This window comes from Balaenoptera ricei, chromosome 2, assembly GCF_028023285.1.
Source record: "Balaenoptera ricei isolate mBalRic1 chromosome 2, mBalRic1.hap2, whole genome shotgun sequence".
Lineage (NCBI taxonomy): Eukaryota > Metazoa > Chordata > Mammalia > Artiodactyla > Balaenopteridae > Balaenoptera > Balaenoptera ricei.
In genome coordinates this window covers 177,604,157-177,629,805 of record NC_082640.1, presented here as the reverse complement: position 1 = coordinate 177,629,805, position 25,649 = coordinate 177,604,157, and the positions used below count along the sequence as shown (strand labels likewise).

General features: G+C 46.1%; 2 protein-coding genes and 1 pseudogene across 2 annotated transcripts in view; all 3 read left to right on the top strand.

Annotated features, from left to right (window-relative positions):
• The window catches only part of LOC132359950 (ATP-dependent RNA helicase DDX24-like), a 49,339-nt gene extending 36,795 nt beyond the window's left edge, over positions 1-12,544 (top strand). Inside the window, 2 exon segments of the mRNA XM_059914885.1 lie at positions 107-313; positions 9,698-12,544. Coding sequence (XP_059770868.1) covers positions 107-142 — 36 coding nt within the window. The 3' untranslated portion in view covers positions 143-313; positions 9,698-12,544.
• Positions 234-25,292, top strand: LOC132359951 (frizzled-5-like). The gene is given in 4 exon segments (XM_059914886.1): positions 234-313; positions 18,120-18,447; positions 18,730-19,952; positions 19,954-25,292. Coding segments are annotated over 2 exon segments (1,785 nt in total). The 5' UTR covers positions 234-313; positions 18,120-18,447; positions 18,730-18,983; the 3' UTR covers positions 20,770-25,292.
• On the top strand, positions 5,308-6,085 carry LOC132359958 (thioredoxin, mitochondrial-like; annotated as a pseudogene).
• Positions 25,293-25,649: the final 357 nt, after the last annotated feature.

Genomic DNA, 25,649 nt, shown 5'->3' with positions numbered 1-25,649 from the left:
ATCATTTTCTCAAAACAAAAAAAAAAACAAAAAAAAATCAAGAAAAGCATGCTATTTTCATTTGCAATGGAATAAATTTGACTTTTCTGTTCTTTCCCTCTTCCAGACACCCTATACCCATCCCAGGCTACAGCTGGAGTGAAAGCCTCCCATCCTCCAGGGCTCAGCCTACTTGTCACTTTCTGCAGGAAGCATGTCTAATTCCCCCATCAGAAGTCACCCTGCTTCCTGACAGTCATCGCCAGGAAGACACTGGAACTCACCAAAAAAGATACCCCACATCCAAAGACAAAGGAGAAGCTGCAATGAGACGGTAGGAGAGGCGCAATCACAATAAAATCAAATCGCATAACTGATGGGGGGGGTGACTCACAAACTGGAGAACAATTATACCACAGAAGTCCACCCACTGGAGTGAAGGTTCTGAACCCCACATCAGGCTTCCCAACCTGGGGGTCTGGCAACGGGAGGAGGAATTCCTAGAGAAGTACTCTGAAGGCTAGCAGGATTTGATTGCAGGACTTTGACAGGACTGGGGGAAACGGACACTTCGCTCTTTTTTCTTTCTTTATAAATTTATCTAGTTAATTATTTTTGGCTGCGTTGGGTCTTCGTTGCTGCAGGCAGGCTTTCTCTAGTTGTGGCGAGAGGGGGCTACTCTTCGATGCAGTGCGCAGGCTTCTCATTGCGGTGGCGTCTCTTGTTGTAGAGCATGGGCTGTAGGCGCGGGCTTCAGTAGTTGTGGCACGTGGGAGCGTGGGCTGTAGGCGCGGGCTTCAGTAGTGGTGGCACGTGGGCTCAGTAGTTGTGGCTCGTGGGCTCTAGAGCGCAGGTTCAGTAGTTGAGGCACATGGGCTTGGTTGCTCCGTGGCATGTGGGATCTTCCCAGACCAGGGATGGAACCCGTGTCCCCTGCATTGGCAGGCGGATAATTAACTGCTGCGCCACCAGGGAAGTCCCAGAGACTTCACTCTTGGAGGGCACACACAAAGTAGTGTGCGTATTGGGACCCAGGGGAAGAAGCATTGACCCCACAGGAGACTGAACCAGACCTACCTGCTAGTGTTGGAGGATCTCCTGCAGAGGCAGGCGGTGGATTTGGCTCACCAAGGGACAAGGACACTGGCAGAAAAGTTCTAGGATGTACTCCTTGGCATGAGCCCTCCCAGAGTCCGCCATTAGCCCCACCAAAGAGCCCGGGTAGGCTCCAGTGTTGGTCGCCTCAGGCCAAACAACCAACAGGGAGGGAACCCAGCCCCACCCATCAGCAGACAAGCGGAATAAAGTTTTACTGAGCTCTGCCCACCAGAGCAACAGCCAGGTCTACCCACCACCAGTCCCTCCCATCAGGAAACTTGCACAAGCCTCTTAGATAGCCTCATCCATCAGAGGGCAGATAGCAGAAGCAAGAAGAACTACAATCCTGCAGCTTGAGGAACTAAAACCACAATCACAGAAGACAGACAAAATGAAAAGGCAGAGGACTCTGTACCAGATGAAGGAACAAGATAAAACCCCAGAAAAACAACTAAATGAAGTGGTTTCCAGAAAAAGAATTCAGAATAATGACAGTGAAGATGATCCAGGACCTTGGAAAAAGAATGGAGGCAAAGATCAGAAGATGCAAGAAATGTTTAACAAAGACCTAGAAGAATTAAAGAACAAACAAACAGAGATGACCAATACAGCAACTGAAATGAAAACTACACTAGAAGGAATCAATAGCAGAATAACTGAGGCAGAAGAACGGATAAGTGACCTGGAAGACAGAATGGTGGGATTCACTGCCACAGAACAGAATAAAGAAAAAAGAATGAAAAGAAATGACGACAGCCTAAGAGACCTCTGGGACAACATTAAACGTAACAACATTCGCATTACAGGGGTCCCAGAAGGAGAAGAGAGAAAGGACCCAAGAAAATATTCGAAGAGATTATAGTTGAAAACTTCCCTAACATGGGAAAGGAAATAGCCACCCAAGTCCAGGAAGCACAAAGAGTCCCATACAGGATAAACCCAAGGAGAAACACGCCGAGACACACAGTAATCAAATTGGCAAAAATTAAAGACAAAGAAAAAGTATGGAAAGCAGCAAGGGAAAAACAACAAATAACATACAAGGGAACTCCCATAAGGTTAGCAGCTGATTTCTCGGCAGAAACTCTACAAGCCAGAAGGGAGTGGCACGATATATTTAAAATGATGAAAGGGAAGAGCCTACAACCAAGATTACTCTACCTGGCAAAGATCTCATTCAGATTTGATGGAGAAATCAAAAGCTTTACAGACAAGCAAAAGCTAAGAGAATTCAGCACCACCAAACCAGCTATACAACAAATGCTAAAGGAACTTCTCTAAGTGGGAAACACAAGAGAAGGAAAAGACCTACAAAAACAAACCCAAAACAAGTAAGAAAATGGTAATAGGAACATACATAGCGATAATTACCTTAAATGTAAATGGATTAAATGCTCCAACCAAAAGACACAAGCTCGCTGAATGGATACAAAAACAAGACCCACATATATGCTGTCTACAAGAGACCCACTTCAGACCTAGGGACACATACAGACTGAAAGTGAGGGGATGGAAAAAGATATTCCATGCGAATGGAAATCAAAAGAAAGCTGGAGTAGCTATACTCATATCAGATAAAATAGACTTTAAAATAAAGAATGTTACAAGAGACAAGGAAGGACACTACATAATGATCCAGGAATCAATCCAAGAAGAAGATATAACAATTATAAATATATATGCACCCAACACAGGAGCACCTCAATACATAAGGCAACTGCTAACAGCTATAAAAGAGGAAATCGACAGTAACACAATCATAGTGGGGGACTTTAACACCTCACTGACACCAATGGACAAATCATCCAAAATGAAAATAAATAAGGAAACAGAAGCTTTAAATGACACAATAGACCAGATAGATTTAATTGATATATATAGGACATTCCATCCAAAAACAGCAGATTACACGTTCTTCTCAAGTGCGCATGGAACATTCTCCAGGATAGATCACAATTTGGGTCACAAATCAAGCCTCAGTAAATTTAAAAAAATTGAAATCATATCAAGCATCTTTTCTGACCACAACGCTATGCGATTAGAAATGAATTACAGGGAAAAAAACGTAAAAAAGACAAACACATGGAGGCTAAACAATACGTTACTAAATAACCAAGAGATCACTGAAGAAATCAAAGAGGAAATTAAAAAATACCTAGAGACAAATGACAATAAAAACACGACGACCCAAAGCCTATGGGATGCAGCGAAAGCAGTTCTAAGAGGGAAGTTTATAGCTATACAAGCCTACCTAAAGAAACAAGAAAAATCTCAAGTAAACAATCTAACCTTACGCCTAAAGAAACTAGAGAAAGAAGAACAAACAAAACCCAAAGTCAGCAGAAGGAAAGAAATCATAAAGATCAGAGCAGAAATAAATGAAATAGAAACAAAGAAAACAATAGCAAAGATCAATAAAACTAAAAGCTGGTTCTTTGAGAAGATAAACAAAATTGATAAGCCATTAGCCAGACTCATCAAGAAAAAGAGGGAGAGGACTCAAATCAATAAAATCAGAAATGAAAAAGGAGAAGTTACAACAGACACCGCAGAAATACAAAGCATCCTAAGAGACTACTACAAGCAACTTTATGCCAATAAAATGGACAACTTGGAAGAAATGGACACATTTTTAGAAAGGTATAACCTTCCAAGACTGAACCAGGAAGAAACAGAAAATATGAACAGACCAATCACAAGTAATGAAATTGAAATGGTGATTAAAAATCTTCCAACAAACAAAAGTCCAGGACCAGATGGCTTCACAGGTGAATTCTATCAAACATTTAGAGAAGAGCTAATACCCATCCTTCTCAAACTCTTCCAAAAAATTGCAGAGGAAGGAACACTCCCAAACTCGTTCTATGAGGCCACCATCACCCTGATACCAAAACCAGACAAAGACACTACAAAAAAAGAAAATTACAGACCAATATCACTGATGAATGTAGATGCAAAAATCCTCAACAAAATACTAGGAAACAGAATCCAACAACACATTAAAAGGATCATACACCACGATCAAGTGGGATTTATCCCAGGGATGCAAGGATTCTTCAATATACGCAAATCAATCAGTGTGATACACCACATTAACAAATTGAAGAATAAAAACCATATGATCATCTTAATAGATGCAGAAAAAGCTTTTGACAAAATTCAACACCCATTTATGATAAAAACTCTCCAGAAAGTGGGCGTAGAGGGAACCTACCTCAACATAATAAAGGCCATATATGACAAAGCCACAGCAAACATGATTCTCAATGGTGAAAAACTGAAAGCATTTCCTCTAAGATCAGGAATGAGACAAGGATGTCCGCTCTCACCACTATTATTCAACATAGTTCTGGAAGTCCTAGCCACGGCAATCAGAGAAGAAAAAGAAATAAAAGGAATACAAATTGGAAAAGAAGAAGTAAAACTGTCACTGTTTGCGGAAGACATGATGCTATACATAGAGAATCCTAAAACTGCCACCAGAAAACTGCTAGAGCTAATTAATGAATATGGTAACGTTGCAGGATACAAAATGAATGCCCAGAAATCTCTTGCATTCCTATACACTAATGATGAAAAATCTGAAAGAGAAATTATGGAAACACTCCCATTTACCATTGCAACAAAAAGAATAAAATACCTAGGAATAAACCAAAAAAAAAAAAAAACTGGTAAATGAAAACAACATTTAAAATTGTGTTGTCATTAGAGTATACACAAAGTAATTGAAGCTGTAGGTATAGAAGTGATTGCCTTGAGAAGACATGTATAATAAGGAAAGGAAGAAAGGAAGGAAGGAAAGAAGGAAGGAAGGAGGGGAAGAAGGAAAGCAAGAAGGAAGGAAGAGAAGGAAGGGAAGGAAAGAAGAGGTCTTCAAAAATAGGGAGATTTAAGTGGCATTTAAGTAAACCTGCCAAAGGGAGCAGTGGCAATCAAGGGACCTGAGTATTAATTAGGAATGACTGATCACGTGAGTCCCATGAGGGTAGGGATCACATCTGCTTCTCATTTCTGGAGCAGAGCACCTAGCACAGTACCTGGCCAGTAGATGCTCCATTCGCAATTGTCCAGTGTTGTCCGTGGGGCAGGAAAGCTACAAATACCATTGGCTGCGGCAACTGGGTGACTGGGGATGTGTGCAAGCTGGATGGCAGGCAGTGAGTAAAGAAATGAATAGGGAACAGAAGTGCCCTTGACCGGTGGGGAGGGCCGCGCTGTGCACCCCTCTGCTCTCGCTGCAGGGAGATGGCTTAGCGACTTCTCCTGGGGAGGTTCCTGGCCTCCATAATCTGCAGGAAGCCCTCTCAGAGTCAGTGGGCGCCCCTTGCCTCCAGGGCCCTGCAGACCCCACAGCGCAGTCCTAATAACCTGACAGTAACACCCAGCCAAGCCCAGTCAATATACACCACCAGAGTCTGTACAATGACCTTTAACATCCAGGATGGACCAGACTTTCAAGACTGAGTTGTCAACAGTGAGACACCAGTGGTTGTGGATTTCCATGCACAGTGATGTGGTCCCTGCAAGATCCTGGGGCCAAGGTTAGAGAAGGTGGTGGCCAAGCAGCATGGAAAGGTGGTGATGGCCAAGGCGGATATTGATGACCACACAGACCTCGCCATAGAGTATGAGGTATCAGCTGTACCCACCGTGCTGGCCATCAAGAATGGGGATGTGGTGGACAAGTTTGTGGGCATCAAGGATGAGGACCAGCTGGAGGCCTTCCTGAAGAAGCTGATTGTCTGACAGGCAGGGAAGCGTCCTGACTGCCCCTGCCCACCTGGGCCCCGTGGTCCCGGGGGACCCAGATAGAACTCACAGCCCTTCTGTGCCGGCCCTTCCTACCTCCTCCCTCTGCCTGGCCCCTGTGGGTCCGTGCTTTGGAGACCAGGCCTCCAAACACAGGAGCCTCAAGTGCTCCCAACCTGGCTGACCGCCAGGGTGGCCGCCCAAGGAGCGGTGCCGCCACCGAGCTGGGACAGCCATCTCCTCACCCACTCTCTGCTCCTTCTAGGGCTTGTTGCCGTGCTCCCAGGATGCTGGGACAGAGTCCCGGGGCCAGCCTGCAGTAACAGCTTGGTCTCCCTGCTCCCTTCTGATCTGAACCCCGGTGCCTGGCTCATCTGCCTCCTGCATTTTTCTTTCCTGCTGCTGTTTTGTAAAAAAAAAAAAAAAAAAACAGAAGAAGCAAAAAAGAAACCCAGGGCTTCCCTGGTGGCGCAGTGGTTGAGAATCTGCCTGCTAATGCAGGGGACACGGGTTTGAGCCCTGGTCTGGGAAGATCCCACATGCCGCGGAGCAACTGGGCCCGTGAGCCACAATTACTGAGCCTGCGTGTCTGGAGCCTGTGCTCCGCAACAAGAGAGGCCGCGATAGTGAGAGGCCCGCGCACCGCGATGAAGAGTGGCCCCCGCTTGCCACAACTAGAGAAAGCCCTCGCACAGAAACGAAGACCCAACACAGCCATAAATAAATAAATTAATTAATTACAAAAAAAACAACCCATAGAATACAGTACCAACAGCGGAACCTAATACAATCCACGGTCATTGGTGATAACGATGTGTCAATGTAGGTCCATTGATTGTAACAAATGTACCACTCTGGTGTGGGATGTTGATGATGGGGAAGGCTGTGCATGTGTGAGGGCAGGGGGAGTATATGAGAAGTCGCTGTACTTTCTACTCATTTTGCTAATGTTTTGTTATTTGTAATTTCTTCTTCTAAAAAAAAGAGGATATTAAAAAAAAAAAAGAAATGAGTTATCAAGCCATGAAAAGACACGAAGGAACCTTAAGTGCATATTGCTAAATAAAAGAAGCCAATCTGAAAAGGCTGCATACTGAATGACTCCAACTATATGACATTCTGGGAAAGAAAGTAAAAAGATGTGATAGTCAGGGGTCAAGGGTCAAGGCGGGGTGAGGAAGTGATGATTAGGTGAAACACAGGAGATATTGAAGGCAGTGAAACTATTCTGTAGGATACCGTATTGATGGATACATGACATTATTTGTCAAAACCTACAGAACTGTATAACACAAAGAGCGAATCCTAATGCAAACTATGGACTTTAGTTAGTAATGGTATATGAATATTGGTTCATCAATTGTAATAAATTGTAACTGCACTAAGGCAAGAGAACTAAGAGAGAACTAAGAACCGCACTAAGGAGAAACTGTGAGTGGGAAAAGGAGAGGATATATGGAAACTCTCTGTACTATCTGCTCAATTTTCTTTTTTTTAATTTTATTTTACTTTATTTCTTTATTTCTTTAGTTTTGGCTGTGTTGGGTCTTCGTTGCTGCACGCGGGCTTTCTCTAGTTGTGGTGAGCGGGGCCACTCTTTGTTATGGTGCACAGGCTTCTCATTGTGGTGGCTTCTCTTGTTGTGGAGCACAGGCTCTAGGCGCACAGGCTTCAGTAGTTGTGGCACGCGGGCTCAGTAGTTGTGGCTCACGGGCTCTAGAGCGCAAGCTCAGTAGTTGTGGCACATGGGCTTAGTTGCTCTGTGGCATGTGGGATCTTCCCAGACCAGGGATCAAACCCGTGTCCCCTGCATTGGCAGGAGGATTGTTAACCACTGCACCACCAGGGAAGCCCTATCTGCTCAATTTTCTGTAAACCTAAAACTGCTTTAAAAAATTGTTTATTAATTTTGTAAAAAGTGCAACCCATGGCTTGACCAGTTCTGTATATACCACTTTCTTAGGCAGTAAATTATCTTTGCAGAGCGCCTTTGGGCAACAAGCAATGATGCAGCATAGCCCACATAGACAGAAGGGTTTTGAAGACAACAAGCCTTCAAACTCATCCCCCCGCTAGAGTGTGAGCAGGAATGACAGAAGGGGGAACAGAATGTGGTGTGTGGAACCCTGGGTCCCCCTTTTAGCTACAATCAAGGAGTCACTGAGCACACGAAGGCAGCCTCGCAGGGGTAGCACCGCTCTAAGAAACAAGCGACACTTCTGACTTGTTTTACCCAAATAACTTAAATAAGCAAATAATAACCAAGTGATTCATCCTACATGATCTTCAGTTTTCCCATCGATACAACTGACAGTATTATGCATTATAGATGCTGCTGTGTTGTTTTCAAGCCTTCCTTGAAAGCCTTAACAAAAACGTCAAAACATCCTCGCATATGATACTGATGATAAGGAAGTGGATATGTGTGATCACATATGAGATATCTTATTAAGGAAAGTGTGGGTGGGAGGGTTCTTCTTTAGAATATTTTCAAAAAGCTCTTCTAAACACTAGATATATTTTTTATTACTTTTACTGCTGTTCTGAAGTTTTGTCTAAGGACCGCAGGGGTTTTCTTAACCTTACAAGTAAGTTTCTGTTGAGTAGAACCTCGTCATGCTACTTGTTGCTGTTGATAGAGTTTGTTAAGCCAACAGTGAAAGCAATCTGTCCTCTCAATGCATGGTAGCACTTCAATAGTGGAGATTCTGTAATGAATTTTAAAATCAGAGATGAGAAGCATTTCCCCCACCCACCTGGGATTGGAAAGAGAAAATTCAGTAAGACAAAACAGGATGCAGAGCTTAAGAAGTGGGTTAGAGCCCACGAAGTTCTAAGAATCACAACTGTTGAAGAAATATTAAGCAGACCAGAAAATTAGTGAAATGAGTCCAGGTTGAGTGAGACTGAATGCTTTCCCCAAGTCCCACGTGGTAACTGCCTTTTTTCTTCTGTAGGGAGAGAAAGAATTGGGAAGAGATTTCAGATTTCTAGAGATTCACTTGAATAGTTCCTACTGCACTGCTCACTGGGACAATATTCTTTCTCCTCCCCAAGGTGGCCATATGCAGCAGCAGTTCACCCCATCCATTCACTCTCATCACTTAGAATGGAGTTGTCCCCATGCAAACATCGAGCAATGGCACCGTGAGAATTGATAGGCTCATGAAAGCAAGGCTGATGGGAGCCCTGGGGTGCACCCCCAAACTAAAAGGACTCAGGTTGCAAGACCTGTCACTTAACAGTCACAGCAGGATATATTTTTGGTAATTGAAGCCTAATTTGGATTGTGTTTTTGGAAAATGATAACATTAGTTTTCTAAAAACTAGAAAATTTTTTAGGGGGGAGTGGTGGTTCTCTCCAACTCCACTTTGAAGCTAAAATGGCAAACTGTTTAGAATACAAACTTTTTCTTCCCGTGGATTTATGTAGTAGATGTTTCAAAATGACTGGCAAATACATAGAATTCATACAAAGTTAGAGGCAAAAGGGTGCTCCAGAACCCTCTGGTTGAATCTCTTCACTCTATAGTTGAGGAGAATGAGGTCCAGAGAGGCTAAGTGTTATGCCCAAGGGCACACAGCTGGCTCACAAGATGAGACTTGAATCCGGATTGCCTATGTACTGGCCAATGCTCTTCCCTCTCTACTGTGCTCTACTTCCCAGCACCACAAGAGGACACCTACTGTGTCTTGCAGAATCTAGACTATTTTTTGAAAGCTTGGAACTAAACTTGTGACTAATTAGAATACCGTGTGCCACCACCTTTAAGTCACCAGCTAAAATCCACTGCTCCCCGTCGCAGCACGCCCGAGGCCTTCTGGGTAACCAAAGAAAGATTATTGTCTCAACTCAGTTCTCTGTGTCTAGGTACCCACAAAATGGAAATCACTTTACTTGGGGAAGAGCAAGAGGACAAGATGAGATGAAAAGGAAGCATGTTTAAAATGGATAGAAGGAGGCACTTTTTTCCCACTACACACAATTGAACTGGGGAACTCACTGCAGCAGGATATTAAGATCAATGGTGAAGATTTGTGTTTTAAAAGATTAGACATTTCACATGCATATCATCAACAGCGACACTCAATGGGATGAAAGTAAGATGGATGAAAGTTCTCAAGCTTCAGTGCGTAAGCTGATCACCAACTGGGTCAGGTGAAAAGAAAACAAGTTGTCGACTGGATTAAAATTTCACAGAAAGGCAGATCTGGGGGGTTCCAGTCATTACTGCTGTGTAACAAACCACTCCAAAGTAGTGGTGTGAACCAACAGGCATTTTATTATGCACATGGATACGGTGGATCAGGAATTTGGAGAGGGCACAGCAGGGATGGCTTGTCTCTGATTCATGACATCTGGGGCCTCAGTTGGGAAGACTTGAACAACTAGGAATGACTTGAGGTTGGGGGCTGGAATCATCTGGAAGCTTCTTTACCTAACCTGGGATGACTTGAAGGCTCACTCAGCTGGGACTGTCAAGTGGAGCATCTATATGTAGGTGTCAAGAGGGAGTGTCCCAAGAAAAAGCACTTCCAAAAAACAAGTGTCCCAAGAGACCCAGGTAGAAACTACACGGCCTTTTATGACCTATCCATGGAAGTTTTAGAGCATCACTTCCAACACAGTCCATGGGTCAAAACCGTCACAAGCCCACTGAGATTCAAGAGGAGGAGACTTAGGACCTCCTACATCCCTCCCCTATGGGGAATGGCAAGATCACATTGCAGAAAAACCTGTGGGATGGGAGAGGTTTTCGCAGCCATCTTTGGAAAATGCAATCCCCCAGGGAAGTGGTGGGTGATGTGAGGTTACAAGAACACACAATCTAGTGGAAAAAACTGACATATGAACAGAGAATCACAGTACAATAAAATAAATTTCAAGGTAGTTATTTCCCCCTCTTTTACAAGAATTCTTTTTTTTTCCCTTTGATAAGAGTCATCACATTAAAATTTTTTCATTCATTGTCTGTCTTCTACTAGATTGGAATCTCCATGCATTTAGTTTCCTACTGTAACCCCTGTGCCTAAAACACTACCAAGCCCAAAATAGGCACTCAATAAATATTTGCTGAAAGAGTATATGAGTAAAGTGCTGTAATAGAGAAGTAGTGGGAGGGCTGTGGGAGTACAGGCAATAACAAAGCACTCAGCTTGACAGAAATGACATTTGAGTGGGTCTTGAATGCTCTTGAAGGATAAACAACGATTTTTCTGGTGGAAAAAAAAGGGAATAAATTTTTCTCCTTAAATCTCCTCCAGAGACTTCATTAGCCAAGTTTAAGTGGGCAGATCTCATCCTAAGTGTACAGACTGCATGTAGTAGTTACAATGTTCTTGGTTGCAAGTGAAAGAAAACAGGGACTCAAATGTATTAAAAACTAAGCAGCGTATCGTATCACATAACAACAAGTCTGGAGGCCAACAGTTCAGGCAGCCTCAATGCCATCCTTCTTCACTGGGTCAACTTAGCTCCTTTGTGGTTGCAAGATGGTGCCCACAGTGGTAGGCATCACAGGCAGACAAAACAATACCCAGCAGGGGAGAGGACTACTTCTCCTTTGGAGTAAGATCTTTCCCATAAGCCCCTGACAGACTTACCTCACACTGGCCCCCACACCACGCCTTATTGGCTAGAACTGTGTCCCATGCATGTATGTAACCTAAACGCTGATAAGAAGAAAGGGAGAAACACGAGCGGTTGGACTAATCACGTGTTACTCCTTGGGGCTTGACCTGAAGCTCCTGCCTCTCCTGAAGCACAGGGCTATGCAGAAAAGGGTGGATTCCCCAACAAAACAGAACAAAACAAATAACGGGGGTTTTGTTAGGAAGGAAAAAGGGGAGATGACTCCTCGGCACATAATCAACAGTGTTTGCAACATTAGGCTTGGGGAAGGTTAATGTTCTGTTTTCTTTGTGGATGACTATTACCTAACAATTTTATTTATTCTTTTTCATGCTTTTTGCTCCTTTCCTTTCTCCTCTGCACTAGTAGTCAGTTGAATAAATCAAGCGCTGTATCAATAGGAAAGAGTGTCATGTGTACAGTGTACATACGAATCTAATTAATCAAAAATATGTTGATTAGACGTGAGTGCACTTTCAGGTAAAAACCTTGATTCAGATGCTTCTGATAGCATAGCCATGCCCAGCTGTTCACCACTTGAATCGTGCTCTTTCATGGCCTTGTGCCCGTTACTTGTGCTGATTCCTCTGTCTAGGAAGTCCTTCTCAGTTTCTTTACCTATAGTGGATACTAGTGATTGCCTCTCCAGCGTCCATTCTATCCTTCTAGTAATTTGCTTGAAGAGGTGGCGAACTGCAAAACTACTTTTTTCAGACTCCCTTGCAGCTAGGGTCTTGATCTGAAATAAGTTCAGTCAATCAGGTGCACTTGTGTAAGATTTGGAGGCAGATGCAAGGAGAAGGCATCATTCTGTTGCTGTTGCTGTTGGCCAGCAAGGTTTGAGCAATAATGTTAAGAGGCATTTAATGCTGTTGGACTCAATGTCCTGTTTCAGTGTCTAGTCACCAGTTTCATGGGTGTGAAGAGCCCTTGCTGCAGCACCATCCCAACTTCTGGAACATAGCTACTGTGGTAGGCCCATGAACTCAGTAGCCCAGGGGTACCCCCCTGACTTCTGCCCCTCCAGCTCATCAATTTTGTAAGCCTCTGTTTGATTCTCAGTATTAAATATTTCTCTGTTTGAAACACCTAGAGTGGTTTCTTCCTGTACTAAACCCTGACTCATAGATCACCTAATTCATATTCAGCCTTCCAGGCACAGCCTGGGTCTTCCCTGAGCCACCAGGTTGGGCCAGGTGCTTCCTCTGTGCTCCCACCACGTCCTGCCTGGTAAGCCCATGCCTCTTCATCTTTGCACCCCTGGCACCAGTGTTTGGCTCACAGCATGTGCAGCATCAATATTTACCGAACTGAAGCTCCCTCTGCCAAGATACCAGACAGGTCCTGAAATCTAGTCTAAAGGGTGCCCCACCTCATGCCTGGTCTGCAAAGCCCAAAGAACAAGTGGCTCTAGACTTATACTGGATTCTAGATGAATCCAGAGCCCTCAGCTTTTCCGTACTTTCGTCCCCCACACAAGAGGCCACACCAGAATTGAAAATTTGACCTGGTCCCCAGGAAAAGGATGATAAGGAACAAGGGAAGTTGCTTATCTCAAGAGTTACCATCTGGTGGTTTTCAGGACCCTCTACTGCTGGGCCTACAACGAGGCCTGCCATCAATGGCAGCATAGCCTTTGGAGCGAGGAAAACCCAAGTTGGAAGGTGTGTGCCGTTGTGTAGCAAGTTACTTTCTGAACCTCAGATTCTTAATCTATAAAATGGGGTTGATAATATCAACCTCACAGGATGCTTGGGGGTAAAAGAGATTATATATGTAAAATGCTTAGCACAGTGCACGCACATGGGAAATGCCCAATACCCATCAGTTACTGTTACGGCCACCATTGTTGTCGACTGTGCCATCCCTGTACCACAATTCTGTTACATATTTTTTACTTCATATACATACACTTTCCTTCAGCCCAAACAGACTCACATGCAGTTAGACTAGAACGTACTTCTCTATACTTTCTCCCGAGGTGTTCCATTTTACATCATGATGTGATTAACCCTTTTCTGCAGAAGATCCAGCTAGGCCCAAGTTTGGGGCTGTGCTGAGGAAATAACAAAACCATCTATGTCAGTGGCTCTCGACCCTAGCTGAAAATCAGGATCACCTGGAGAGCTAAAAACAAAACGGCAACAAAAATAAACAAATAAAACGAAACCAAGAAACAATGTCTGGGTCCGTCAACCAGAGATTCTGATTCAGTAGGGCCCAAGCATCAGTAGATCTTAAGGCTCCCCAGGTGATTGTAATGTGCAGCTGAGAGCCATGGCTGAGAGTGGGAAAGATTAGCGCTTCCATCGCCTCTGGGAAAGAAGAAAGAAGCTCTTACTTTTCTATCATCTCCACCACAGTGGAGGAGGGGAGAGGACTAAAGATTACAGTTGAATGATTCCACTTATAATGTGAACAAGGCATTCTTATTATGAACCTGGATAAATGACTCATCATGTTAATCCTCTGATTAGTGTCTGGGTTTCTCATCTAGAGGTGTCTGATCTGATGAGAAGAGGAGTTATCAGAAATGCTCTAGGACATGGAAAAAGCTAGTCTGGAAATACCTGTGAGGGATTTCAAGTTGGCTTGTGGGTGTCTGTCCTGTGCCAGCCCTGTGCACACTCGCACACTTGCGGGCTGGTTGCTGATGTCAGGTGTACGCACTTTGATCCAGGGCAAGTGAAATGATCCCTGCTTTGGCATAAAATCTAGCTAATATCTAAATGCTAGAGATAGCTGGTGACAGCTGGGAGTGTGCTCAGACATAAAGTCCAGGCATACCTCATTTGATGGCGCTTTGCAGACTTTGCTTCTTCACAAATTGAAGGTTTGTGACAACCCTGAGTTGTCAGATGATGGTTAGCATTTTTTAGAAATAAAGTATTTTTAAATTAAAATATGTACTTTTTTTAAAGACAGAATGCTATTGCACACTTAATAGACTGAAGAATAGTGTAAACATAAGTTTTATAGACATTACTGGAAAACCAAAAAATCCATGTGACTCACTTTATTGTGATATTTCCTTTATTGCAGTGGTCTGGAAGCAAACCCACAATATCTCTGAGGTATGCCTGTACATCTAAAAAATGTAACTTTTTTCCCATTATTAAAGTGATACACAAAAGAAAATAGAGTGGGAAAACAGAAAAATAGCATGAACCCAGTAGAAACTAATAACAGACTTAAATAGAGTTACGAGGTGCTAGACATGGTTTTAAGCTCTGTCACCATATAAATTCATTTACCCCTCACTGTGGGGTAACTCCACGTTACAGATGAGGAAAGAGGACCTGGAGCTGTTGTGTGACTTGTCCAAAGTGGCAGCTAGTAAAGGAAGAGCCAAGGTTTGGACTCATGCTGCATTTAACAGGGTATGGTCAACCTCAGAGAGGTATATAGCTCATAAGGTAAGCTTTATCCAAGGATTCAATGCCACTTGCTAAAGTTTAAAAAGTTAATCTCAGTTGCCATTTATTCATCCATTTATTTCACAAATATTTACCAAAGGCATCTATGGGCAGCACACTGTTCCAGGCTTGATTATCAAGATACTGAAGAGTATACACCTGTCCAGTCATTCCTATAGCATTGAACTCTCAAGTGTCTCAATATGTATAATCAGTACAAGTATAGTAAGATTAGAAATACAATAACTATTCTCTGATTACAAAATCCAAAACCAATACTTCAAAACTTTCAAAATGTCACAGTCTTACTAGATGGAATGTTTGGCATGATCCTCCGTATTTTCATCAATTAATAAGTACACCTTGGACAATAATTTAAGTTGAACCTCATGAAGTCCACTTTGTAGCAACACGTTTAATATAACAGTAGTGTCTTCAAGTCAGAAATTTGGTGTTTTGGATGGATGGATGGATGGATGGCTAGATGGAAGGATAGATGAGTGAATTAATAGCTAAGAATGCCTGGCAATGTTCTAGTTGCTTAAAAATTGCATCTTTAAAAATAATTCAGTGTTTTCCAGTTTGTTAAACAATAACTATGACTCAGAAGAAAATTGTGATTTCTGTCCTTTCCCTGGACTAAATATGTAACTTCAAGGAAGCCATTATGATGCCAGTTCCATCTGATTGTTGTGAGGATCAAATGAGCTAAGTGAAATGAATTATGTAGCACCCTGCCTAATACATGTTAAACAGCATATTTTAAACTGCCTTTAAAGTGAAATACTATATGCAGAAAAGCAAAAATTCAAATGATACAAAAAGCTATACAATGCAAAATACGTTTCTTTTGGCCAAGTTTTCCCGCTATTATTACTACTATTATTAGAGATCTCCAAGCAAAAATAACATCTCCCTGTTGATTAAGAAGGGAGAGGTTTACAGACTAGGAGATAACATCCTTTGAGTCAGAACCAAGTGAAATAACACATGTATTCTGGTTAAATTCCAGCATGAGTGATTAACATTCTCCAACTTCAAATAATTTTTATTATTAGCCAACACTTGTCCATCCCCAATAATACACATGTTGCATACAGGCCACAGAATGAGGCAGCCTCTCTTGGCATGGTCACAATCTGTGCATACTTTCCACTGAGGGTTTCCCTTTCTTTTTGATTGCTATTCCATAGCTTTCCAACTCCCACTACTTTCAACCCTGGGATGTTTGCCGACACTGAGTGCCAAGTAGTTCCAAAAACACCAAAACAATATAAGCACCTGTAGAATCCCAGGGAATGAAAGAGGTAAAGTACATTTTAAACATATTTATTAACGGTTTTAATGTTTGTGAAGAGATTTATATTTATTTCTTTTAACTTTGAGGCTGGGATTAATACACGTATTCCTCATTATTTCTCACAAAGTCTTGTTGATAAGCAGGAGGAAGAGGGCTATTCTGCAATTTTGTCTCCCAGTCTGTGGAAGTGGGATCCAGGACACAAGAACGACTCAGCCCTAAAGTGCAGTCCTGAGTCCCTCAAGAACTCAGGCCCTCCTGCCTTTTTTCCGCCTTCTTCCAGTAGAAGGAAGGGGTGGGGGGAGCGGGAAACAATTCAAACCCTCTTTGTAAGCGTGTGAATGAATTTCAAGAATGTTAAACACCTCAGTCTTCCAACCTAATTAGAACATGTAGAAAAGAGGCATCTTTAGGACATTTAAAACTTGCAGCATAATAACCCATCTGGAGAGCGCCACAGTGCGTCCCAGTGGTCGAGGCGCCCAGCAGGTCTTCGCGCGGGCTCCCGCAGCTCCGTGCGCTCCGGATCCCCGGCGGCGCGCGGGTGCGCAGCTAAGCAGCGGGTAGCCCCCGGGGGGGGGGGGGCCGGCCCCTGCCCATCACAGAGCCCGGAGCCAGTGTTGCTTTTCTCTGCGGGCGACTTCGAACTGCCTGGATTTTTAACCCGATAAACTGATAAAGGACTAACATGTCTGGAGTCTTCCAAAGACAGAAAGAAAATCACTTTCTTGTCGCAACAGTAAGATTTTGTTACGAAATGCAAAAGTAAAGGTTAAAGCCTGGGAGAGAACCGGTCGCATATGGGGGGAGGGGGGAGGAGGTGGTAAAAACTGTGGCTGTCGCGTCCCAACTATCTCGGTTCGAATCCCGGGTTTGCCATTTGAGAGCCTACTCTGTGCTAGGCGGTCGGAATACCGCGCTGAACAAGATTATCTAGGTTGTGGCTTTCTTGGGGGAACTATCATTAGCTCGGTTCCCTTGGTATGCTTCTAAACTCTGTTTCTTCACCTATAAGAATTGTTGTAAGGATCTGAGACATCCTGTATTAAGATGAGAACGATTAACGCGCCGTCTGACACACAGTAGGGGCTCAGTAAGCATTTGTACTTCTCTCAATTTGAGCTCACCTGGTGAGGGCAGCGCAGAGAGGAGACAGGTGCCACGGTTAAGAATGATTCTTTGAGCAGTTCTTTTAAACAAGCGCTGGACTCTAAGGATGCTTAGCTGCAGATAGGAGACCCGGTAGGTGCCCTGGAAGCTAGGGTTCATAAGCTAGAACATTACGGGAAAGTGAGCCCCGCACCAGTGGACGCCAGCAGAGAACTCAGGAGGGACTTCTAGCTAGGGTTTCCCGCTCCGGGTCTCAAGAAGGCGTGATTAGCATTCGCCCCGCCCCCCATAGCTTCCCGGCCGGCGATTGGCCCACGCTCCTCGGCTGCCAGCTCCAGGCGGGGCCGGAGGGCGCCTGGGGAGAGGCTGAGCCCGCGGGGCAGTGGGCGGGGACGCGCGGAGAGCGTGGCGGGGCGGCCCACCAACCGAGCCCCAGCGCGAAGGGGCGGGGCCGGGGCGGAGCCTCCCGGCGGGCATTAGAAGCAGGTGACCCAGGCTGGGCGGGAGAGGCCAGTCAGCCCGAGGCCGTGACTCCACTGCGGCCAGCGCCGCCGCCGCCGCCGCCGCCGCGCGCAGTTCAATACCCGCCGGAGGTGGGCCAAAGGGTGCTAGAGCGCGGGGGAGGAGCGGAGCCCGGCGCGTCCCGGGAGAACCGGCACCGCCCCCAGGAGTCCGCTGGAGCGCGGATCCCCCTGCAGGGGAGGAGAAGAGCGGCGGGCGGGACGCGGCGGCGGGCGCGCACCGTGCAGTCCCGGCGGGGCCAGCGCTGGCTGCTCGCCGTGCTGTGAGGCGGCGGGATCCCCCGGTCGCCGCACACCGCCTTCCTCTTGCCCAGGTGCTGCCAGGCGCGCTCGCCCTTCGTCCGGCTCCCGGACCCTGGTGGAACACACGGCCTGCCCCCCGTCCTGCCCCGCCCGGATCATGCGGGGGGCCCCGGAGGAGGTGAGGGCGAATGACCGGTCTGCGGCGACCTCGTTCAGGGGGCGACCCCCTCTCTGAGACGCCCCCACCTGCTGCCATGTGCTGCCTCCTCGGGTACCCAGCCTATCGCCAAACTTTCCCGATGCCAGCCTGTCTCTGAGTCGCGTTTCTGAGCGAAGTGTCCCAGAGACGGAGGGCCCAGGCTGCCTACGGACTATCTGCTTCTCTCAGGATCCTCAGAGGTGAGAGCCCGCGCCTTCCCCTTCTCCCCGTTCTTTTCCCGGTCCTCTGCCCTTTTCCGGGGGGCTGAGCGCTCTGACCTTGGGGTGCAGGCTGGCAGGCCCTGCGAGAAGGGAGGCGGGGTGAGGGGCGGGGAGTCTGTAGTTTGGTTCCTGGAGGTGGAGGGGAGGGGAGGGAGAGAGGTTAACTTAAGAGTTTTGGAGACCGCTTGCGGGGATTGTGCCGTTGACGCCCCTCTAATTGGGAGTGGTTGCAATTCTTCTCCCCCACCTTCTTTTTTAAAGAGTCCTTTCCTTGGAATCGGAGCCCTAACCGTCCCTCCCCAGCCCTATCCAGCGAAGAGCTGAGCGCTCCCTGCGGAGGCAGTGCCCTCCCGAAACAGTTTATCTTTGGACGGATTTCTTTAGAAGAAAAAGAAACCAACAGGTTGCCAGTCCCGGCGCCACACAAGTCGGCGGAGAGGGAAGCCCGGATCCCGGTTTCCCCTGCCTGAGCTGGCCCCGCGCGGGCTGCGGGAGACGAGGGGAGGGAGGGGGCTATGGCTCGGCCTGACCCGTCCGCGCCGCCTTCGCTGCTGCTGCTGCTGCTGCTGCTCCTAGCGCAGCTGGCGGGCCGGGCGGCGGCCGCCTCCAAGGCCCCGGTGTGCCAGGAAATCACAGTGCCCATGTGCCGCGGCATCGGCTACAACCTGACGCACATGCCCAACCAGTTCAACCACGACACGCAGGACGAGGCGGGTCTGGGGGTGCACCAGTTCTGGCCGCTGGTGGAGATCCACTGCTCGCCGGCCCTGCGTTTCTTCCTGTGCTCCATGTACACGCCCATCTGCCTGCCCGACTACCACAAGCCACTGCCGCCCTGCCGCTCGGTGTGCGAGCGCGCCAAGGCCGGCTGCTCGCCGCTCATGCGCCAGTATGGCTTTGCCTGGCCGGATCGCATGAGCTGCGACCGCCTCCCGGTGCTGGGCCGCGACGCCGAGGTCCTGTGCATGGATTCCAACCGCAGCGAGGCCACCACGGCGCCCCCCAGGCCCTTCCCGGCCAAGCCCACCCTCTCAGGCCTGCCGGGGTCGCCGGCCTCGGGGAGCGACTGCGCCGCCGGGGGCCCGTCGGTGTGCAAGTGCCGCGAGCCCTTCGTGCCCATTCTCAAGGAGTCGCACCCGCTTTACAACAAGGTGAGGACGGGCCAGGTACCCAACTGCGCGGTGCCCTGCTACCAGCCGTCCTTCAGCCCCGACGAGCGCACGTTGGCCACCTTCTGGATCGGCCTGTGGTCTGTACTGTGCTTCATCTCCACCTCCACCACGGTGGCCACCTTCTTAATAGACATGGAACGCTTCCGCTACCCTGAGCGCCCCATCATCTTCCTGTCAGCCTGCTACCTGTGCGTGTCTCTGGGCTTCCTGGTGCGCCTGGTCGTGGGCCATGCCAGCGTCGCCTGCAGCCGCGAGCACAGCCACATCCACTACGAGACAACGGGCCCTGCGCTGTGCACTGTCGTCTTCCTGCTTGGTCTACTTCTTTGGCATGGCCAGCTCCATCTGGTGGGTCATCCTGTCGCTCACCTGGTTCTTGGCGGCTGGCATGAAGTGGGGCAACGAGGCCACTGCGGGCTATGCGCAGTACTTCCACCTGGCCGCGTGGCTCATCCCCAGTGTCAAGTCCATCACTGCGCTGGCACTGAGCTCCGTGGACGGGGACCCGGTGGCCGGCATCTGCTACGTGGGGAACCAGAACCTGAACTCGCTGCGCGGCTTCGTGCTGGGCCCGCTGGTGCTCTACCTGCTGGTGGGCACGCTCTTCCTCCTGGCGGGCTTCGTGTCGCTCTTCCGCATCGGCAGCGTCATCAAGGAGGGCGGCACCAAGACGGACAAGCTGGAGAAGCTCATGATCCGCATCGGCATCTTCACGCTGCTCTACACTGTGCCAGCCAGCATCGTGGTGGCCTGCTACCTGTACGAACAGCACTATCGCGAGAGCTGGGAGGCTGCGCTCACCTGCGCGTGCCCCGGCCCGGACTCCGGCCAGCCGCGCGCCAAGCCCGAGTACTGGGTGCTCATGCTCAAGTACTTCATGTGCCTTGTGGTGGGCATCACGTCGGGCGTTTGGATTTGGTCCGGCAAGACTGTGGAGTCGTGGCGGCGCTTCACCAGCCGCTGCTGCTGCCGCCCGCGGCGGGGCCACAAGAGCGGCGGCGCCACGGCCGCCGGGGACTACGCCGAGGCGAGCGCAGCGCTCACGGGCAGGACCGCGCCGCCGGGCCCCGCCGCCGCCGCCGCCGCCGCCGCCGCCTACCACAAGCAGGTGTCCTTGTCGCACGTGTAGGAGGAGGCCGAGGCCGAGGGACAGGGACCGGGGCCGGGAGTTGAGGGAGGGAGGTTGTTTTGTTTGGTAGCTTTGCCAAGGTCACTTCCGTTTACCTTCTTGGTGCTGATGCCCCCTCCCGGGGCAACTTGGAGAGAGGGGAAAGGGACCGTTTCAAGGCGAGTACCTGTCCCAGGACTTCTCAAAGGGGCTCAGCTCACGTCTGTTCTATCTTACTGCCTTTTCAAGAGGAACGCTGTTTTTAATTTATATGTAGTTTTCTTAATTTTTAACTTTGTTGCATTTTGGCAACAAACTTTACCTTTGCTTTGGGGGCTTTACAATCCTAAAGTTGGCATTATAATCAAGTTCCACTTGGTTCAGGTGTCTTTGAACTGTGTGGTCTGAATTGGGAAAATATATTTCCTATACTTGTGTCTTTAAACATAATGTGAACAGTGAAAGTTGCTGTGACTGGGAAGTTGTTCCGTGTGCTTTTCCAGGTTGTTTCTCCTTCCACTGCTTAAAGTGTCCAAGATGCTTTAAGGTGAGCTGCTTGTCCCTGTTTATAGCTCCTAAGTTAGGGGACACCCTAAGTCACACCAAGGAGCAGGGGAGCATAATGTGGTTAGGGCCTCCGGAAAGTGACAAGGTTAGGCAATGTTTAGAGATTCTAATGTGTCCGTCCTAGCTTCGTTTAGCAAGCTTCGGTTTCTTCTCTGTAGTACTTGTAATCATTCTCATTCTTAACAGTGCCAGCTTTGCTTGAATAAGTTAGAGGTAGCATTGCAGTGTCCGGAATAAATATTTGGAAGAGTGCGAACCTAAGGGATGGTGATTGGTTGAACTTGAATTCTAGACTGTTAAGATGGCGGCTTTGTGCCGGAGGAGTGGGTGGTTCTTAATAGGCTTCGGTGATCCCACTTTTTTAAACTTGTGTTAAAATTTTGGTAAAAATACACCCACTTCCTTCTTCTGGAAGGACTTAGCGATAGTGCTGAAGAGGGCTCCTTTTTACATTTAAGGACTAAAATGGATATACCTCCTGTAATTAAGTAAATTTCCAACACCTCTCTTATCTGCTCCACCCCCAACCCACCTCCTTTATCATGTTAAACAGTCTTTTTGCTTTTCTTATTCCTCCTCTCCTGGAGAGCTGTGATTAGAAACCACACCCACCCTTGAAGGAGGTGCTTGACCCGGGGGGAGGGAGGCTGGCTACCTGTGAACAAACACTGGCAGCGATGGGGGAAAATAAGTGTCCCTGGACTTTGGACTAGATTACAGTCAGATATTCCAAAAGCGTCGAGACACTGCTCTCTGCGGCCTCTGAAAACAAATGAGACCCATAACACCCTTGCATAAGCTTTTAAAACATGGATCAGTGTAGCAAAAGGAAAGCTGTTCGCCCCCCCCCCTCACCTCAATATATTTTTCTCTTCCTCCTCTTCTGAGAAAGCCTATATAGTGATGAGCACACACTTCACTGTTAGAGAATTCTGTTTGCTTTTCTAATCTGTTGAACCATTCCCTCATTTATATATGAAAGCCTATGTATTGATGAATACACACGTACACACACCACGCATACATACTTTACTGTTAAAAATTCTGTTTGCTTTCCTAATCTATTTAACCATTCATTCAAGAAGAGTGTGAGGCCATTACTGGGGAAGGGGGTGACAGTGCATTGGCCAGCAGAATACCAGTGACCAGGACTGAGTGGGGACTAAATTTAAGAAGCTAAAATGGCAAAAACAATTAAAATTTGAGGATGTCTCCCTAGAAAAACAACAAGTGTAGGGATTTGCGCTTCATTTATACCAAAGTTGGAAAAGTCAGATTTAAGCCCAGGTCAGTTTTTACATTATGGATATTAAGTAAACAAGTGTATAGTTTCCATAGTGTATTTAAGCACTTTGCTGCTGGAAAGAAGCCTGGTGTTATAGTTTTCATGGACTTTCAAAAGCTATTCACGTTTATAAAAATGCACTGCTCTTACACACTCATCCTCTGAATCAAAATTTCAGTATATTCGACAAAACCTTGTACACAGAGCTACAGAACTTTTTGCACATCTAATTCCTCTACTTGTTCAGAAGCTTCTTAGAACCTTGAAATAGATCCCCTGCCTGAGGGCCAGTTCCTCTCTTGTTTTTCAAATGAGGAACTTTTCTGATCACCTTGACCTCTTCCCTCAGTTAACATGTCTTCCCAGAAAGTACATAGATTATTCTGCTGCCTTAGGTCATTGTGCCTAATTTGGGTTTTTCCTCTTCCTTTTTTTTTTTTTTTTTTTTTTTGTGGAGGAGTGTAAAGATGATGCAGAATGTATCTAAAAGTTGTGGGATGATGTGGTTGAAGTGATTTAATTCTTCCTGTTAAAACAACTATTTTTCATTTTGGCAACATACCAAACCTAAAAAGAACAACCAATTTACTTTAAAAAAAAAAAAAAAAAAAGACAGTTAAGACAAAGGATACTAAGCCAAGGAGAGGCAATACAGGTAATGCATTTGGAGGTCTAGGTCCAGGCCAACTCTCAGAGCTGCCTCTGTTTTCAGCCTCTGTTCTCACCGCTGCTCTCCCCCTCCCTTCCCTCAAAGATGACGCCCACCTGCTTCCCTCAAGTCTTACCTCAGCCACCCCTCCCGCTACCCAGGGCAGAGAAGCCCATCTATTTATGGTCGCCCCCTATTTCCATCTCATATGCTGTTTTCTTCTGATTTTTATTTTTATTAGGCAAACAATCCATACTCGTGAAAACAATTATAAAATGGAAGGTTGTGGGGTGGTTTAGCAGCTTCTTCACAGCCAGCTCTGTGATTTTAGTGAGGATTTAAGGCCCAGTTTAGTTTCACATGTACAGCTTTTGGGCTGTCCCTTTCGTGGTTCAATTGTAAGCAACGTCTCCCATCACAGATGAGGGGGTAAAGATTTAGAAGGAACTAGTATGTAACCTCTCAGTAAATCAGTTGATAAGACTTAGGAAGTCATTTTAATTTCTATTATTAACCTCACACTTTGAAGTTGTCTAAATTGGCTGAAAATAAGTATTCTTGGTGCCTTATTGGTTTATCCTTGCAAACCTTTGTCATGTTTTCTCGTAGTCGTTTCCAGTGATAAGCCTGTGTGTGTGTTGTGTGTAATTGTGAGCAATGTACAAGCTTAAATAACGTGCTGACACCACTGTTTCCAAGTTGGTATTCATTAGGCCGTTTCCTCCTGGGCTAGGGCTGCACTAATCCTGACACCGGCTGCCAGGAGAAAACCTCATGGATCCCACACCGCACCTTAATAACAGCATCCGTGACCTGCAGTCTCAAGTACAGAATGGGAACCCCAGAGCTAGGAAATGTAGTTGTATATTTTAATGAACTGCTACCCCTGCTAAAGAGGCTTCTTTCACTTTTGTGCTCTACAGAAAGACCAAGGGGGGTAGGAGGGACAAAGCTTTGAATAACTGCTTTCTAACACCGAATGTGGCCAACAGGACAGAGAACATCACAAATCTAGGCAGGTGTGAGGTACAGTGGCTGAGGATTTCCTGCTCCCCCTGCATGCCCTTTCTTGCCTCCAAAGTCCAATCAAGTGATCCTGGGAAAGAAATACGCCTGGGTTGAGGAGGGTGGTTTTGAAAGAAAAAGCTACCAAGACATTAAAGCAGGGTGAATGAAGGGTAGGCAGGATGAAAGTAACTAAGTAACCTGGCTCAGAACTCTCAAAAGCTTCTAGCAGCTCGATGATAATTACAGGATTTATTTCAGTCTGTGGTACATCATTTGAAGACAATATTACTTCATGTTGTTCCAAACTGTATGTATAGTGTGTATGTGTTGTGGGTGTGTATATAAATACTATATATTATCTATATGAGAGATTTAGTGACTTTTGATTCGGGTCTGGTGCAGGTGAATTTATTACTGAGCCAAGTGAGGCACATCCTGCGTCAGTAGTGCGAGTCCAGGGCATTCAGTGCTTTTTCTGATTTCCATGTGTGTATAGTACCTGTCCCATGCGGTATTGTCAGTGTCATGTCAAATCCAGAACTCACAAAGCAGAGCCAGCGATATTTTCTTTGTAGACAATCAACTAGAATCTATAAAATTATTACTGGCAGATGATTATAATTCCAGATCCCTAACACTAGCAAAAGGAAACCCAGAGCACCTTGATAAGAAGTTTTCTGTTTTTGTTTTGTTCCTGGAAGTCAGTAGAATAGCAGTTGTATGTGGTTATATTAGTGTCAAGATACTTAATTTGCTGACCTTATTATTTCAGAAAAAAAAAATTGTATGTATTATATTTGTGGGAAGTTAAAATAATGCTTTGAGATTTTTATCAACTATGGAGAGTAGTTATTTATGAAAAACAAAGAAATGTCTATTTTTGTTTCTTTGTTCCCAATTACTGTAGATAAATTTTAAAGTGCATTAAAGCAATGGTAAAGCAAATAAGATGCTGTACAAGTATTTTTCTCATGCTTTCATGGAGAGACACTGTTTTCTAAGAGTATCTGAAGGAGGTATGTGCATTCTAACTTCATGATCCGATTTCTCGGATGTACTTTGAATATAAGTGGCAACGTTTTTATTGATAATAAAATCAAAGAAATTCCAATCACCAGAAGGAGAACTAATGAAAACATGTTTTACCTGAATATACTTCATAGGTTTCTCCTGCTGATCCTGTGATTGTTTCATGATTCACTTGAAGAAATGAAGGAAAACACACATAAGAACAGAGACATTACCTGAGATTGTGTTCTATTTTATCAACCCTCCATCTATACTCTGTACTGAAGCAATTTGGCTAGAAGTGCTGCTGTTGTTGTGTGTGTCTGGTTTGCAGTCAGAAACTCCCAAAACTTCATCATTCAGCAGTTAGATCCACAACTTTGT